The sequence below is a fragment of the Scomber japonicus genome, chromosome 12 (genome assembly GCF_027409825.1).
Source record: "Scomber japonicus isolate fScoJap1 chromosome 12, fScoJap1.pri, whole genome shotgun sequence".
In the NCBI taxonomy this organism is placed as follows: Eukaryota; Metazoa; Chordata; class Actinopteri; order Scombriformes; family Scombridae; genus Scomber; species Scomber japonicus.
The window spans coordinates 1320047-1338987 of record NC_070589.1 but is presented as its reverse complement, the minus strand read 5'-3'; the positions used below and the strand labels follow the sequence as shown (position 1 = coordinate 1338987).

At 46.2% G+C, this 18941-nt stretch overlaps 1 protein-coding gene across 1 annotated transcript; it reads left to right on the top strand.

Annotated features, from left to right (window-relative positions):
• Positions 1–399: 399 nt before the first annotated feature.
• Positions 400–6687, top strand: LOC128369156 (uncharacterized). Its single transcript, XM_053330145.1, has 2 exons — positions 400–1190; positions 6561–6687. The coding sequence occupies exons 1-2, from the start codon at positions 490–492 to the stop codon at positions 6685–6687; spliced, it is 828 nt and encodes a 275-aa protein (XP_053186120.1). The 5' UTR covers positions 400–489.
• The last annotated feature ends 12254 nt before the right edge of the window (positions 6688–18941 follow it).

The following is an 18941-nucleotide window of genomic DNA, read 5'->3' as shown; positions in this document are numbered from 1 at the left end:
TCATCAACCAATCACAGCATTGCGACGGCACACCGCTATTTGCCTGTTAAGAAAATAACCAAAAGAAACACAGGGCACACAAACAGACCAAAACAAAAATATGACCAGTCATAACACATAATACTGAGATTTGGTAATTAAAAACAATACTGAAAAATGTGTAAAGGATAAGCTAATGATCATCTTTTAGTTTATTGAGGGGAAATTGGCTAACACAGTTTAGGTCAACTATTTCACAACCAATAGCATTTATTTTGATTTTGGTAAATTTCATGATTTCATAAATGTTTTTTTTTTCTCTCTTTCTCTCTGCAGATAAGTGGTGCGGTTGATTTCATGGAGTACACTGAAAAAGGTACTACACTGCAGTTAAGGATGTCAAAAGATTACACCTGTCGTAGTTGTGGTGCTTCAGTGAATACCCTAAAAGGGTACGTGATACATCAAGGGCTTCATAAAAATGAGCCACATTATCAGCATGCGTGTTGTATGGATAGTTGTAAGTTTCAGTTCAGAAATTACAATGCTTTTAAATGTCATGTTTACCGCCATCATCGGCGGTTATCTACTGTGTCACAGTCTCAAACTTTGCAGACACCCTTTCTATGTCAACTTCCACATTGTCAGAAACAGTTGATCGACCTTAAAGACCTTCTCTGTCACCTAAAATCTCACATTTCAAGAAGAGAGATAGTGCATTGCCCATTTAAAGACTGTGATAAAACTTTTTCAGTGACATCATCTTTCACAGCCCACCTAGCTAGGAAGCACAAAAACCCCACAGCTCTGCATGTCTCTGGTGCATACTGTCCTCCTTCAGTTCCTAGTGAGTCTCAGTCCTCTGTTGCTGAAAGCCAGGCAGATGAAGGGTCAGCTGATGATGAGCCTGAGGCAGATGTCCCAGACCTTGCACAAATGAAAAGTTTGTACATGAGAAATCTGTGCATGTTTTACATGAAACTACAGGCCAAACAACTTATCCCTTCCTCTACAATCCAGTTGATCGTAGAAGAACTGAATAGTCTTAATGGAATGTGTCTGCAGTACACGAAAAGTCAACTGAAAGCATCTCTTCAAACAAAAGCTGAACTATCTGAGACTGAAATTGAAGATGTTTTGAAGACCCTAGATTATGTAGATATTCATGGATCCTGCAGCTCCTCCCTTTCCACAGAGTACAACAGAAAACGGTATTTTGAGGAGAATTTTCCATACGTGCATCCACAACCCATTTTTTGGGGGTTTGATGAAAATAGAAAGGAGCAATATGCTCAGTATGTTCCCATAAAGCATACATTGATAACTCTGCTAAAACATACTGATCTGCTGGAACAGGGTTCTACATCTGAGAATGAACGTACACCTCATATTTTAAATGATGTGTGTGATGGATCAGTATTTAAGTCCAATCCTCTTTTTGCTGAGTCAGGTCTCACATTAAAAGTGATACTTTATCAAGATGCTTTTGAGGTAGTTAATCCCCTTGGCTCGGCAAAGAAAAAACATAAGATGCTTGGAGTCTACTTCACTCTAGCAAATTTTGAGCCTTTTCATCGATCCACTATTGACAACTTGCAGCTTTTACTTTTGTGCCGAGAAGCTGATTTCAAATATTTTGGCCACGAGAAAGTGTTCTCTCAATTGATAACTGATCTTGGAGAACTCGAGACAAATGGTCTGAATATTTCTGGAAACATTGTTAAGGCAACTGTCTTTTGCATTGCCGGTGACAATTTGGGGTCACATAACATTGGTGGATTCACAGAAAATTTCAGTACATCTCAACATGTCATGTAACCAGAACCTGAGCTAGACGGAACACCATGCTCCAATCCGTACAGTACAAGAGTACAATGACACTGTTCAAGAACTGCAAAATGGTGATGCAAGTCTAGTCAGAGGTGTGAAATGTAACTCTGTCTTTAATTCACTGACATTTTTTCATGTTTGCCAGCCAGGCCTCCCACCCTGTATTGGCCATGATCTCTTTGAGGGTGTCGTGGCATCTGACCTTGCCATTTACCTCACCCATTTTGTCAAGGTGAAAAAATTCTTCACATATTCACAGCTAAATCGAAGGATCAAACAGTTTAGTGACCAGGGATCTGATGGTAGCTCTAAACCAGCTGAAGTTTCAGAAAAGGGTGTGAAATTAGGTGGCCAGGCGACAGAAAACTGGTCTTTGCTGAGACTTCTCCCCATTATCATTATCACAGACACGGAGGATCCTGTATGGCAACTGACTGTCCAGCTGAAAGAGCTAGTGGAATTGATTTGTGCCCCTACTATATCAGTACCCCAGGTTGCATTGCTCAGTGTTCTGATTGGTGATTATCTGGAAGGAAGGAAAGAATTTTTTCCTTCACAAAAACTAAAACCAAAGCATCATTACCTCACCCACTACCCTGCCTTAATACTAAAGTTTGGCCCACTCATTCGGCTGTGGACAATGAGGTTCGAGAGTAAGCATTCATATTTCAAAAGATGTGTGCGAAGGACACAAAACTTCAAAAATGTATGTCACACACTTGCAAAGAACCATCAACTACTGCAGGCATACCTACATTCTGGCTCCTTTTTTGCACCCTCATTGATGGTTAAGAACTCCACTCCTTTCCATGCTGAACTGTACAGCGAAGCAGTGCGCTCTGCAGTAGGAGAAACCTTAGTCAAAGAACCCAATGTTGAGTCAGCTACCGAGGTGCAGTGGAAAGGCAGTCAGTACAAAAAGGGACTCTTTCTATGTTTAAACCAAGGTGAGGCACTTGAATTCGGACAGATTGAGCTCATGCTTGTGACGCAGGACCAGCATGTGTACTTTATTGTTACACCTCATGACGTGTCCTATATGCCAGCGTTTGCATTGTATGAAGTGAAACAAGCAAGGCAGAGCATGAAATGTTGGAAGCCTGAGCGGAAACTAGATTATTATCCTTTGCCTGTGTACAAGCTTTGTGGGACAAGGGTAATTTCACTTAAGCATAGCATTGTTGACTCAGAGTAATCTGGAGTTTGAGAGATAAAATCTGACAGTAATGCTTGAAGAACAGTATTTTTTCATCCCTTCTAGTCCTCCGAGTCATGGATACAGAGAGTCGGCTTTTGTCTTTCATCAAATCAAGTCTTCCTAAACTGAGAGACCCTGAGCCTTTGCTGGAGCATCTGCAAGGTTTAGGAGTTGAGGACATGGAGGACCTGAGCTACCTGCAGGAGAGTGACCTCCTTTCTGTCCTGAGACCAATTGAAGCCAGGAAACTCAAAAAGAAAAGTATGTGTTTCAATTTGCACATAATAAACTTTTGCATTAGAAAAATGAGCATAGTCAAAATATACTTATTAGGGTACACCTGTTCAAATTAATGCAGTCCAATACAGCAGTTCTACTATGAATTATACTTCAAAGAATCTTCTCTACATTTTTGTTGTTTTCAAAAAGGTGATAACTATAAACTATACCTTGTTCATCATTGATTTCATAGTCAGTGTTAGTGGTGGTGTACTGTACTGCATTATATTGAGAAAGGAACAGTTTGATATCAGTTGACTACTGAGTATATAATTATCTTAGGTATTAATATACCCAGATTGAGCTATGTGATGTCTGTATGGTTAAATATTACTACTATCTGTCCTTTTATTAAGGCCAACAAGATGTCTTGGACAGTCCTCCAAGCAACCAGAGCAACCAACAGTTCAGCAGAGCCAGTACCAGTACAAGTCCAGTAACACAGTCTGGCGAGATGGCCCTTTCTGGTGAGTATATGTATATGTATATATGTGTATAAATATCAAAATTATAGAGGTTACATTATACAATGTGGAAAATTGGATGGCTTTAATTGTTGCATCAGTAAATTGCATCAGATTATTTTATTCTTGTAAACCCTACAAGAAGCCAAATAATCTGATTACAATCAGCTCAATCAAAACAAACAAGCCCAGAGAGGTGGAATAAACATTTTTCTTAAACCGAAAGAAACCGAAAGAAAGAAAGACAATTTTCTCATGTAAACAATGAAACTAAATGTTGTCTGGTTCCGTTCTTTCTGCTCTGTGTCGACAGAAATCAAAATGTAAACATCACTATGCATTTACAAGTTCTTTATGGCCCTGAAAATTAAAATTCAACCGGACCCATGGGTGTTGAAATCTGGACTCAGCGCGTCTCACTAGCATTAAGTCTCGGCCCGAACCCGGCCAAAAAAAGAGAAATGACCCAAGTAATTTCTATATAGTTTCGGCCAGAACCAATGTCCCGAAAGAGGAAAAACGCTCCATGAAAACCCACCTATTATTTAATAACAGCTCATGTTCTCTGTGTTTTCTCCAGGTGGTTACAGCTCAGAAACTGCAAGTTCACTGCGGTCAACAAGTAGTTCAAGTATGGATATCACACCTCGTTGATTGTCTGACAACAGCTGGCATTTTAAATTTCAAATTCCTTGGCAGAAAATTCCATCTGACATCATCAGAAAGCTGGAAACAGGAATGCGGCCAACAAAAAGTGAGAGGCTTGAAATCATATGGCTCATTGTCAGTGAAATCTTAACCGCGTGCCCAACACCTGGGAAGAAACATATTGGTGAGATAGCAAGGAAGATGACAAAGGCCTACCCTGTGGCATTTACTGATGTCATTGAAGGTGAAGTTGTAGGCAGTGGGTATGACTCACTCACCAAACAGATGGTCAGCAGAGTGGATAACCTGAAGAGAGGAAACACTTCACTTTCCTTAAAGAGACAAATTATTAGCAGCAGTGAAGGAGAGGATACCCCAACTCTGAAAAAAAGACTAGACACTTATGGGTGTATAAACTGGCAACCAACACGGCTGCCACCTGATGAAACCCCTGAATCTCAGAAACATGCACAAGAAGAGTTAAAGAAAATGTGGAGAGAAAGATGCTGTTACAGCAAAGCCATTGAGAATATGATGAGAGCCACTTTCTTCACTCAGAGAAAAGACATTATCAGTGGGACTGAGACTTCTGACTTGACAAAGGAATGGCCATATCTGTTTGAGACAACCGGCATGAAGACTCATTTTAAAGAGCTTACAGGTGTGGACATGGAAGACAAAAACATGGCTAATAAATGTGCCAGAGTTATTTCATTTCTTAAATCTGGTGACAAGACAGGGAAGATGGAGACCATCTTCAGGGAAATGGAAACATCAAGCAAAAATGTTGCAGATGTGAATGTTGCAGTGTTTCTTCCACTGCTCCTCAAGTACTTTAATGAAGAAGAAGAACAGATGTTCTGCAAAGTGGATCAAACAACCCTGCCCTCTGAAGTGGACTGTGCTGGACTTCCAAGTACACCATGTATTGTTGTGTGTGGTATGAATATTTGTCTTTCTCCACCACAATATATTAAAACCAAAAAACAGAAAACTATTACTACTATTACTTTGATTGTTATTGTTGTACTGGACTCAGTTGTAACATGATAATTTAATTTTAATTTTCTCTTGTCCTTGTACACAACAGGAAACTCAACTTTGGCAGTGGAGAATTTCATGCTGTCTGTTGACCAGACCATTGTGAATGGCAATATCAGAATCTTCAGTGATGCTGTTATGCTGATGTTTGGTTCGTACTACTGTATGAACATATCTTACCCAGCAGCCCAAGCATCAACTTTAGAGTTCTTACAGAGGTAAGACACCACTAGTCAATTTAATACATCAAAATAAGATATATAATGCACATACTGTAAAAGATCGACCCATACACGGGGTAGGACAATGTATTATTGATCTCTTTGAATTTTTTTAATAATAAAATTTCAAGAAATTATAAAAAAATTTGATTTGATATCACAAGGGAGAGTTATGACTAAAACAAATGAGTGAAAAATGCCCCCTACTGGATGAAAATGGTCCGAACTGTACCAGAGAGTTCATTTTTGTTTTTCAGATTTTCAGACTGGCTATGTCTCTTATTTATCCTTGATTCATGCTCATGTGAAGTTACAGAAACAGATGCTTGTTAATGCTTATTTATGAAATAATTGACAAAACAAAACTCAAATACCCAAGAAACCTTTGAGTAGCAGATCCTCCTGACCGAAGTTACATTCATCTCCTTGAAATAGTATTTGCAATACTACTACTAACAATAATAATAATAATAATGATAATAATAAGAAGTGATAATGGCTTGGATTTATATTGCGCTTTTCAAGGCACCCAAAGCGCTTTACAGAAACCATTATTCATTCATACACATTCTCACCAGTGGTGGTAAGCTAGTGTTTGTAGCCACAGCTGCCCTGGGGCAGACTGAAGGAAGCATGGCTGCCATTTCGTGCCAAACGGCCCCTCCCACCACCTTCAAACATTAATACGCATTCATACACAATACACGTATACAGTACTCACATGTTAATTCATTACATCACTGTTCCACAGTTCCCTGTATGTCCAAACACTCTTTCACAAGCAAGCTCTGTCTACACTGTTGTGTAACCTTTTGCAAATGTATGAAAACATTAAATTACAGTACAGTCCACAGTTACTAAAGTTTTTTTTTTTTTTTTTTTTTTTTTTTCATTTGACAGGTGCCTCTTCAAAATTAACCCAGACAAGGGATCAAAAGTGGAGCGGAACGCCACCAAAAGACTTGCAGTCAGTCCAAAGGTTCTCACACTGATAACAAGAATTGCAGACTACGAGTGGCGGGAATAAGTGCTCACAGGTTATGGATATTTTGTCCAATTTAGACTGTTATGGATTAATATCCAGTAAGTTTTCTTGTATTGTAAGCTATTTGTTTTATAGCTTTATTATCAACGTTGTGGATATGTAATTACTGTGAATTGGTAACTCAACTTTTTTTTATTTTTTTTTTTAACTTTTTCTAAACTTTCTTTCATTTCCAATTTTATTTATTTTTGTTTCAGAGCCAGTCATTTTAATTTAATTGATTTTTGAATATTGCTGTAATAATGGTTACCTGTTACAGTTGAATAAAAATACTGAGAATGGGAAATTGTAGCTGTTCTTGTTCAGCTTAGTCTCATTCAAACTTCAATTCATTTAAGCCCCTTTTCCCACTAGCCAAAAAACGGTTTAAACCATTTAAAGGGTTAGGGTTAGGCTTTTTAAATATTCAGGAAATCAATGTAAAAGAAAACAAAACTAAATTTACAATAATAATAATAATAATATTGTTGCAATAAACACCCAATATGTAGTTAAGTCTTTTTGACATGTTTTGAAAGATTAATCAAATTAGTGTCGTATACTGTTATATTACATCTAACATAAAGTAATATACAGCCTTTTTACATAAAATAATGCCATTAAAACCAACTAATAACAGCACATTTCTGTAAATTTAAGCATTATTATTCATATTACAATGTTAATTTACCATCTTTATGGGTAATTTCATTGTTTTAAAACGTAAAATGTTTGTTATTAAATGTTAAAAACAACGTAAAATAACTAAATATACATTTGATGTGATCTGAAATTAACAGTAAATTGTTGCAATTTTAAACCTAATATCTAGTTTTTCTACAGTTTTTTGACATGTTTTGAACGATGAATCACATTGTTTTGTGTGTCATATACTGTTATATTACATTAAATATAAATTACATTATACAACCTCTTTCCATAAAATAATGTCATTAAAACCAACTAATAACAGCACATTTCTGTAAATGTAAGCATTATTATTCGTAATACAACGTTTACTTACCATATTTCTAGGTAATTTAATCGTTTTAAAATGTGAAAATGTTCCTAATTAAACGTTAAACAACCTGAAAATAAGGCAAAATCTTGTTAAAATTACAACTACAAACTGTATTTCTGTATTTTAATTATGGAAAATAACTATTTTTATGAGAAAGTAATTTTCTGTTATTTAACGGTATTTTTTTGGCGCCCCAGCTGCCGGAAAATTACCGTTTTTTTAAGATTTTTTTTTTTACAGTGTAGTTTGTTCACTCTCTGCTCCAACTTGACGCACTGAGACTGTAGGACAACAGTCAGGTTTCTCCAGGGCAGTAACTGGATACACAGCCTGAATCTGCTGAAGGGTACCCACGACAGTTCTTCCTGACATTTCAATATCATGATCAGTTGGGTTTTGCACATCGAGGACCATATAAGGGGAAACACCACTTTTAAGTGTTACCAAAGTCTCACAGAACTCAAGGCCGTCGGCCCACTGTGGGTTTATGTCAGGCTCAAACAGAAGCGTGGTGTCTTTCTTTAGTAAATGGACTGTAAATGGTAAATGGACTGTACTTATATAGCGCCTTTCTAGTCTGTGCGACCACTCAAAGCGCTTTACATTATACATGTCATTCACCCTTTCACACACATTCATACACTGATGGCAGGAGCTACCACGCAGGGTGCCAACCTGCACATCAGGGGGAATCTAACCATTCATACACATTCATACACCGTTGGCACAGCAACGGGAGCAATTAGGGGTTAAGTGTCTTGCCCAAGGACACATCGACATGTGGACTGGAGGAGCCGGGAATCGAACCACCAATCTTCCAATTGAAGGACGACCGCTCTACCTCCTGAGCCACAGCCGCGACTGTTAGTGACTGTGTCTGTACCTTGCAATCAATCTGAACTGATGTGTGTTATATCTCACACAGGCTTCGCCCTCTACTGGACTCTATGGGTACTATACTCCACCAATCGCGTACGCGCGATGGCCCACTGAAATTTTGCATGTACGTAGCCGGCCGCTAGGGCGTGTCTACCTGACCCGCCTCCTTCGGCGGGTATATAAGCAGGTGCATCGCCAGCTGCCCTCATTCCTTTTTACTTCAGCGATCGGCGAGTGCCCACTGTCACATCATCTCCTCGGATGGAGTCGCCGCTTCAAGAACCAAGACATTGCCCGGCCTGCCCCAGCGGCATCATCGCCCCGGCAGACCGGCATCTACTCTGCTACGAGTGTCTCGGGAGAGAGCACGCCATCGCCGGGGTAGAGCAGCGCCCGGCCTGCGTCTGCTGCCGAGACCTTCCACGTGTTCGCCGCCAGCAGCGAGCTGACTTCTTCTCCGGCGAATCGCTTCTCACCTTGTCTCCTGACGGCAGTGAGGAAGAAGAGCGGGAATCAGAAGATGACGCCATGGAGGAGGAGGACGCCGCTCCGGCATACACCACCGCCATAACGCCTGATGAAGCTCCGCCGCCCGGGCCCGACTCAGCCTTTGGTCCCGGCCCGCCGCCGCGAGGAGACGAGGACGAGGATGATGAGCTCTCCCTCTCCCTCTCTGACGCCTCGGCTGTTTCCGGCACCGCTTCAATCAAGCTGGACTTCCCGAAAGTCATGACGGCGGCAGCAGAGTGTGTCGGGCTTCCCTTGCCCCCTCCGCTGCCACCGAAGCCTGTGAGCCGACTCCGTCAGGGGTTTTACGGCTCCCCAGCGCTCCCCGACATTTGGCAATGTGTGAGAGCGTCTTGGCAGGAGCCGCTGAAAACCAAAGCGACGGTCGTGGGTATGACGTCTTTCCTGCGTGTGCAGGGCCATACGGAGACGGTGTTCCCCGGTGTGCCCCCGCTGGAAGAGGCTCTTGCTGCGCTCATTATCCCACAGTCAGCTGGTTGGTCAGGGCACAGGAAGCCGCTACCACCGCTGCCACAGGATAAAGATACGCTGGAATATTTGGACAAAATGTTCCAGCTGGGCGCGCAACTTGCAGCAGCAGCAAACAACTTGGGTGTGCTGGGCGTCGCGGCAGCAGCTTCACTGTCGCGTGACACCACCCCTTCCACTGACGCTGTTGATTGTCTCGGCCGTACTGTCGGTCAGATCAACAACCTCATCCAGGGCGTCGCTACTGCTGCTGGGCGTGTGATGTCGCTGTCGGTCGTCGGCTCTCGCCACGTCTGGCTTGGCCTCACCGCCCTCCCCAGAAGGGATCGAGAGGATCTCCTGGCCGCACCAGTGTCGTCAGACGGCCTCTTTGGCTCTCTCACCACGGTGACACAGCGGCTGAAGAGGCTAGAGGAGGAAAAGGCGCAGCTGAGCCGCCATCTGCCGCTCGCTGTCGCCGCCAAGCAGCGAGAAAGGACGCTGCCCCATCGCAATGCTACGGCGAGGAGGAGAGAGCGTTGCCAGCAGAGAGGCTTCTCCGCGGCGACCCCCCCAGCTGACCAGCAGCCGGTTCCGCCGGCCCCACCACAGCAGCGCCCTCCACGGGACGCGAGCGTGTCTCGCCCCGCAGCACGCGGCACCAGCGGACAGAGGCCCCGGCCGAAGCTGTCCTGTTCCTGGGGCGCACAGCAACCAAAATGACAGCTAACGGGAGGAATGGCGCAAGCAGGTTGCTCCGCCACCCTCCCTCATGGTTCATGTTATGGTTCTGTATGTTCTGCTTATGTAACTAAACGTGCTGAAAATGTTGAAACTGTTTTTATTAAAACACGTTACACCATTAAAAGAGCAAAATCCTCCCCTCCCATACCCCCGGCTTGCTGGACAGCCCCGGTCGGTGTAGCATACGCTGCACCATCCAGCGGGCTGCCGGTAATGTGTGCTCCACCGTTGCATCCCTGCAGCGGGCCCGGCGTTCGAGGCCCCCCGGTCACGGCCACTCAAGCACGCACACAACACACACCCTCAGCCGCATCCTTTGTGAGTAACAAGGCTGAGTGGAACATTGTTGTCTCTTTTAACCGGGAAAGATCCGCGGTTGTCCCTCCATATGAGCGCTACAACCGGCGGCGATGCATAGGTAAATATCGCTCCCCACCGGTTGTAGCGACCACACAGCTAGCCTCGCGCAGGGCTAACCGGCACAGTGCTACTGTAACAGCCGGCCCAGCGCAGCTCGTTCACCGCTTGACAGGCGATGATTACCACCGCCTAGCCGCCGGCTACGACGAGGCTCCACTTTCTAACAAAGACAGGGTTAGCTTGCGTAACGCGCACTCAGACTGTGACGTTACTCAGCTGCAGCACCGTTCGTTTAACCTGCCCCGCTACATCGAAACGGCCGGGTTAACACGAGCCAGCCCCCCGCCAAACGGCAGCGGAACGGTCAGAGTCCCTGTCCAAGCGGTCAAGGCCTCTGACCGCTTCGCGAGGCGGGCGTTAGCAGCTAGCTGCTCGCTAACGGCGTTGCGGGCCCCTCGCAATCGCCGAGTGGAGCTCGCTGAAAGTAAAAGCGTTACTCCTTGGTACGCATGTCGTGAAGCTGAGCTAAACAACCCTGCCTGTTCCCCTGTTTTTATTTCCACGGAAGAAAATGACAGCAGCAGGGACAGTGTTTTTCCTGTGACTGTAAAATGTCAGACGGTGAAGGGCCGTTCAGGTGTCGCCTCACTGCCTCGGACATCAGAGTTGCGTTCACGGACGACCACGGCGGCTCGTAAACCGGGCCTGCCGCGTTCAGGAACGACTCAGCCCTTTCACAGAGGGCCCCCCATGGGCCGAACTCCCTTTTATGGCGGGTTTGGCGGCGGAGAGGGCCGAAATTGTGTACCACAATTTTCTGAAAGCCGCTCCACAGCTGCCTGCGTGTCCCCTCACGTGGTTTCACGAGGAGTGGCGAAGCAGCTGTGTGTTGACGAACTGGCTGGACAGGACCCTCAAACTAGGATATTCTCTCCAGTTCTGCGGGCTCCCACCAGCATTCAGAGGCATACGGGCGATAAATCTATCCTCTCAACAAGAGATAGATTTTCTCGAGAGGGAAATTCAGGACCTGATATCAAAACAGGCTGTGTCAATTGTCCCTCCCCACGACAGGGAACGAGGTTTTTACTCCCCATACTTTTTGGTCCCCAAAAAGACGGGGGATTACAGACCCATCCTGGACCTCCGTGCCCTGAACATGCGTATTGATCGCAAAACGTTCCGCATGCTGACCACGAGGAAGCTGCTGGAGCTCGTCCAGCCAGGCGACTGGTTCACAACCATCGACCTGAAGGACGCTTATTTTCATGTCGAGGTGGCGCCAAAACACAGGAAGTTCCTGCGTTCCGCCTTCCAGGGAACAGCCTACGAATACAACAGGCTCCCATTCGGCTATTCCCTGGCCCCCCGCACGTTCAGCAAATGTGTGGACGCAGCGCTACAACCGTTGCGTGGCCGAGGCATGAGGGTCTTCTTTTATTTGGACGACTTCATTGTGATGGCCAGGTCCAAACAATGGGCCATTTTTCACACAGCTCAGTTGATACTGCACCTGACCAGATTGGGGTTTGCTATCAACTGGAAGAAGAGCACCCCCCAACCGAGCCAGCAGGCCGAGTACTTGGGGATGGTGCTCGACTCCGTCAGACTGAGGGCCGTTCTGTCGGAGTCCAGACGGACGGCCCTGCAGCAGGAGGTTCTCAAGCTGCGACGGGGCTCACGTGTTACAGCCTTGACAGTAATGCAGGCACTGGGGCACATGGCGGCAGCTAACCCGGTGGTTCCACTGGGACTGTTGCACATGCGCCGCCTGCAGAGATGGTTCACCGGCCTACACTTAGACCTCAAGAGGCAAAAGTTTCGGCTGCTGACAGTCCCCCCCAACGGCGCGGGACAACCTGCGGTACTGGGGGTCCCCTCAACATCTGTTAACCGGGACGCCGCTGGGACGGGTGACCTCCTACACAGCGATGTTCACGGATGCCTCCCTGAAGGGGTGGGGAGGCACCTGCCTGGGGAAGGCGATAGGTGGTGTGTGGCCTCCGGGGGAGGTACGCCACATCAACCTACTCGAACTACAGGCAGTGTTACTGGTTCTCCAACACTTTGGTCCCCTACTAAAGGGGAGACACGTGCTGGTGAGGACCGACAACCGCACCACGGTCGCTTACATCAACAGACAGGGCGGTGTACAATCCGCAGCCCTGCTAGTGATGGCAGAGAACCTGTGGTCATGGGCTTCAGAGCACCTACAATCTCTGAGAGCCCTCCACATTCCAGGGCTCGAAAACAGGGGGGCCGACCTTATGTCGAGGGGCGGTCCCCTGGACGACGAGTGGAGGCTGCAACCAGGAGTGGTGCAGCAGATCTGGTCACGATTCGGGAGGGCAACGGTAGACCTGTTTGCCGACAGGTCGAACACCCACTGCTCTCTCTGGTTCTCCCTGAGGCCGCAGGACCGTCCACCCTTGGGGGTGGACGCGTTTGCACACGTGCCATGGCCAAGAAGGCTGCTTTATGCCTTCCCCCCCCTCCACCTCATCCCCCAGCTACTGGAGAGAGTGAGAGTGGAGCGGCTGAGGGTCATTCTGGTGGCCCCCGACCGGCGGTCAGCCCCGTGGTACGCGGTGCTGACCCTGATGGCGGTGACTCCACCATGGCCCATCCCCCAGTTCCAGGGGGCGCTGTCGCAGGAGGCGGACGCAATACAGGCGCTGCCGACCCTGGGCCAGCCGCTTCAGGCCTGGCTCCTGAGAGGGACAGGCTGATGCGGGCTGGGCTGACTGCTCAGGTGGTGCAAACCATTCAGGTGGCTAGGGCTGGGTCCACCATTGCCTGTTACAGGCCAAAATGGTTGGGTTTCCAGCGGTGGTGCAAGGGAAGGGGAGTGGACCCACTGACATGTCCAGTGGGGGACACTCTTTCCTTTCTACAGCTTTTGGTTGATAGAGGGCTGTCTCACGCGACTATCAAAGTTTACGCTGCAGCCATCTCATCATGCCACGAGGGGTTGGGCGGAGGTCCAGTCTTCGCCCACCCTCTGGTGAAACGATTCCTGCAGGGGGTCAGAAGACAGCGGCCTGTGGCACGCACTTCTGTACCACAATGGGAATTGCCGTTGGTGCTCGAGGCCCTTACTAGGGACCCCTACGAGCCCTTAGAACACTCCTCTCTAAAGGCGTTGTCGTTCAAGACAGCATTGCTTCTTGCTCTGACGTCAGCCAAAAGAGTGAGTGAATTGTGCGCCTTGTCGGTCCACCCGAGTTGTTTACTCCTACGTGGGGACCGCAGCGGTGCCATCCTTAAACCAAACCCTTCTTTTGTTCCCAAGAACATAAGAAGTTCATTTCGGTCGAGAACTATTCAACTGGAGGCTTTTCACCCTCCCCCTCATGGGGATTCGAGGGAGGCGAAACTGCATCTCCTGTGCCCTGTACGTGCGTTGACATGCTATGTCGACCGCACGGCCACCGTCAGAAACACAGAACAGTTGTTGGTGTGTTATGGTGACGGGACGGCTGGCAGAGCCTTGTCCAAGAAACGCTTGGCGAAGTGGCTGTGTGATGGTATCTCCGCAGCCTACAGTCAAGCGAATCGGGACCCGCCCGCTGCGGTTCGGGCGCACTCCACACGAAGTGTGGCGACGTCTGCGGCCCTGTTCAGCGGTGCGAGTGTTGAGGACATATGTACGGCAGCATCGTGGTCTTCACCCTGCCCGTTCATACGGTTCTATCTCTTGGACGTGTCAGGCTCCTTCTCCAGATCTGTGCTCACCATAGGGTCTCAGGACATGTGAGAAGAGGGATGTGTCGAGTGTTTTATACTCGGCCCCCACAGGGTGTCATGCACCGGCATTGGGTCACGCTCAACTAAGACGCGGGCAATAAGGTGCAAGGTTAGACCACAACCTCACCCAGTCTAGCCAGATGCTGCTAACTGGGGGGAGGTTGGATCCGTTATCACTCCGCATGGCGGCTTAGATCAATAAAGTGATGGCTGGGTCTGGAACCTAACCTGTAGCTGGCCTGGTCAGTGGGCGGAGCCTCTCCCGCGGCAGGGAGTACATAAATCGGGCTTCGCCTACTGTACCCATAGAGTCCAGTAGAGGGCGAAGCCTGTGTGAGATATAACGAAGGTTACGATATTGTAACCCTAGTTATATTAGCACAGGCGGAGCCCTCTACAAAGGGACCCTGCCGCTCTTTCGCCTTACGCTGAAGTTTGGCGGAATGAGGGCAGCTGGCGATGCACCTGCTTATATACCCGCCGAAGGAGGCGGGTCAGGTAGACACGCCCTAGCGGCCGGCTACGTACATGCAAAATTTCAGTGGGCCATCGCGCGTACGCGATTGGTGGAGTATAGTACCCATAGAGTCCAGTAGAGGGCTCCGCCTGTGCTAATATAACTAGGGTTACAATATCGTAACCTTCGTTTTGGTATGTTGACTTTCTCTCTTGTCGTTTTCACAACATAGTCACATGTCTGTTCAGTTGCCACTAGATCAATGAAGGCTGTGACATTTTCCTTCTCAAGGCTGGGAAAAGCTGTTCTTGGTGCCCTATGCCACTGCTCTTTCCTTGCAGCATCCAGTTGCTCTTTGGTGTGGGTTTTCACTATTTGCTCAATGACATTAAAGCCTAGGATGGGCTGTGAAAGGCTTTTACCCTTCATTACGAGCATGGGCACCACAGGTTCTTTGGGGTCAGCTCCCTCTGCAGCTAATCCAAAAGTAACCTCAATGAAACCTTTATAAGGCATGTTTTGTCCATTGGCAGCTGTGATTTTCAAATCATCAGGTGCATCAAGTAACTCAGAGATGTCTCTTAACTTCTCATGTGGCAAATGTCTCTTTTTCCACTTCTCATCAACAATACAGACTTGGGAGCCTGTATCCCATAGTGCTAGTGTTCTGAAACCTTGTATATAACACTCAACCATGCACCGTTTCCCTACCAGAGCAACAAGACGAGACTGTCTGTCCTCTTTCTTGGAGCGATTGGGCTTTGAAGTTGAGTGAGAGTGCTGGCGTACTTGTGAGTGGGAGTGCTGGTTGCACAGCTTTTTGTGTTTTGGCCAATGTTCAGCTTGACAAGTTTTAGAACAGTAAGCGTCCATTTTACATGATACACACTGCCGCAATCTTTGATCTTTTCCCACGACACCACAGTGAGAGCAATGTTGTTGGGACATTACACCTTGGTTGGTTACTCCCTGTCCCGTGGGGGTAACCCTCTTTCGTTTAATGGAGCACCTCTGTCTTGTCTACTGTCTCTCATTCATTACTCCCACACCTATAGCAATGAGTGCAATACTCACTGCCTCTCTGCTGACAGCCAATGCATTTTCTCATGCGTGCGCGGTTTGGAATGGGGTACTGGCATTGTGGAGCAAATCTCTGTTTATATTGAGCCTAACCAGAAGCTTGGTTGTGGGTACTGAGACTGGGAGAGGGGGTTGCATTCCTCCACTGCGGGTGAGATACTGGGTCTGTGCTGGCTGGGGCTGTCGAATTGACTCTCTAATTTGTGCAACTTCAGCACCTAGATTTTTCAATATTGCCATGTCAGAACGTAATTCTTTCAGTTCATTTAGTAAATCAGGCTGTTTGTTGTTGGGATTTTCCAGATTGTGATGTTTTGTTTTCTTATCTGAAGGTGTTTCATTATGCTGGACTGAGTGCACAGTCCCTGACCGCTGTTGGGTAAGTAGCTTCTTTTTGTTTTGTCTCTCTGTTTCGTTTGCACAGGCAATGTTGAGTTTTTTGAGGAGTAGCTCATCACTTACTGCCATTTGTTGCAGGTAAGGTTGGAGGTCACTTCGAATGTTATCATTTTGCAGGCCTGTCAGAACAGTATGGAGAAACATGCTCTATACGAGGATGGGATCGTATTTTAGGCCAGATTCTGCTTCCTGTGAGGCAAAAAGAATTTTCTGCCTCAAATCCAGAGTGCGGATCAGGAATGTTTGTGGGGTTTCCTTGTTGCTTTGGGCCTCTGAGGTTAGTTGTTTGTACAGTTCAGTTGCACCCTTTTCTTGGTAGTGTGACCTGAGGATCCTCCTCAAGGTGGGTAGAGTAAGGTTGGTTTTGCCCTCGAGGTAACTGCGTAGTTGAAGGCCTGGTGCTATTGCCCTGATCACTCCATCAACTATTTCGATTTCAGGGAACCCCTTGCTAATGCCTTGCTCAATCTGGTGTGCTAGGCTTGAGAAGGTACGTTTTTTTTTTTTTGCCCTGGCTCACCGATCTGACCTGATATTTTGAATTCTCTGTTCCACTGTACTGAGAGACGGGGTAGGGAGGTCTGTTGAGCAGGGGCCTGGTCTAGACTTCTCTGCTTTGTTTTGGTTTCTCTTGTTGTGAAAATGCTAACACTTGTTGTAGTCTCTCTATCTATTTTTTTAACAGCTCTTCTCCTAATGGCTGACCAGCCTGCTCTTGTACCACTTCTGCCTGTCTTGCATCTAAAGCTTCCTGTCCTGGTACTCTGTTTTGAGTAGAATGTTGCAACTCGATAATTTTATCTTGAAGGGTAAGTATCTCAGACATGCCTTGATCCTCCAGTTCATCTAACTCTTCTCTCTCTAAATGTCTGGTGATATATGAGATAAGAGAGGGCCGACTTTTGCCTTTTTCAAACTTTCTACTACTACTACATATCAAAATACATGCTGAACATGAGTTTTAATTAATTAACAAACTAATATTTACTTAATATACACACTATCATTAGTGCATGTGTATGAAGGTATTGCTTCATGCCGCCTGCCATGAGAACGGAGGTAAGCTAGCCACTCCAATAGTATCTCATTGAGGGATTTTAACATAACGTTCGCTGCTCAGAAACATACAAAATACATTTAATATGTACATAAAACATGCACAAAACCATCTACAACTGTTTTCTAAAGTTTAAGAACGAAACATGTTCATAACATACCTGAAAAAGAGGAAATATAAATGAACTACTCGGACACAAGGCTTCCTCTCTGGCAGCTTCATCAAGAGTGAAGCAGAGTGGCCAAGAGCTCCCCCTTCCGACCTCGGCAGGCAAAACTAATCAACCTTGATTAAGAGTTCAACAGGTCGATCACAGATCAACTCAACTCATCTGTTATATTCATCCCTGTTTAACATAGTTTTTAACCATTTTAACCTCTTTCACATAACTTAAGTATTTAACCCTTTATGAAATATGAAAAGTATATTCACATTTATAGCATCACTATTTATAAATGGATTCTTTTTTAACGTTTTCTAATGACTGATTTGATAATGACTGTTTTCACTTTTTATTAAATCAACCTATCACACATGTAGGGGTATCTACAGTTCATGTAGGGGGCGTGGTCCCAGTATGCACATTGCATATATGGGCATGGTCTCAGTATGCACAGTGCATGTAGGGGGCGTGGTCTCAGTATGCACATTGCATATAGGGGCGTGGTCTCAGTATGCACAGTTCATGTAGAGGGCGTGGTCTCAGTATACAGAGTGCATGTAGGGGGCGTGGTCTCCGTATGCACAGTGCGTGTAGGGGGAGTGGTCTCATTATGCACAGTGCATGTAGGGGGCGTGGTCTCAGTGTGCACAGTGCATATGGGGGCGTGGTCTCACTATGCACAGTGCATGTATGGGGCGTGGTCTCAGTATCCACAGTGCATGCAGGGGCGTGGTCTCAGTATGCACAGTGCATATAGGGGCGTGGTCTCAGTATGTACAGTCAGGGGTGATAGTAAAAAAAAATCCTGAGCCTGAACTTTTTTCCCTGGGAGGAGCGTAAGCCAGGGTATGTGCCCTGATTAGCGTAATTGTCAGGCAGGATCCGTATCACTTGTATAGCATTCTGAGACTACGGATACTACAGCCATACCAGCAAAGGTCAGTCATTATAATACTCAAAAGTAACTAGGAATTGATTTGTAGCCTAACCATTGACTAAACAAGGCATGAACAACCAGACATTCATTTATTTTAAATATTTTTTTAAACAGCTACAGTGTGTAATACACCTTGTAAACCGGGTAGGCAAACACTGCCACCACCTGGAATTAACCAGTAAAGGTTTTTGTCAAATAGCCAGGACATCAAATGCACAACACTCAGCTCAGATCACACCACAAAAGGGCTAGATAGACAATAGACTAGCTTACACCACACACTGCTTTTAAATCACAGCACTGCACACTCTTATAAAAAAGTACACCACAGCACGCTTCAATTGATGCCTCCCTCACTGCAACTTAGTGAGCTATGTATGTTTCATTCCCCTCCCCTGACTATCATCCCCCCTGTCACCAAAACCTGCCGGGTCCCTG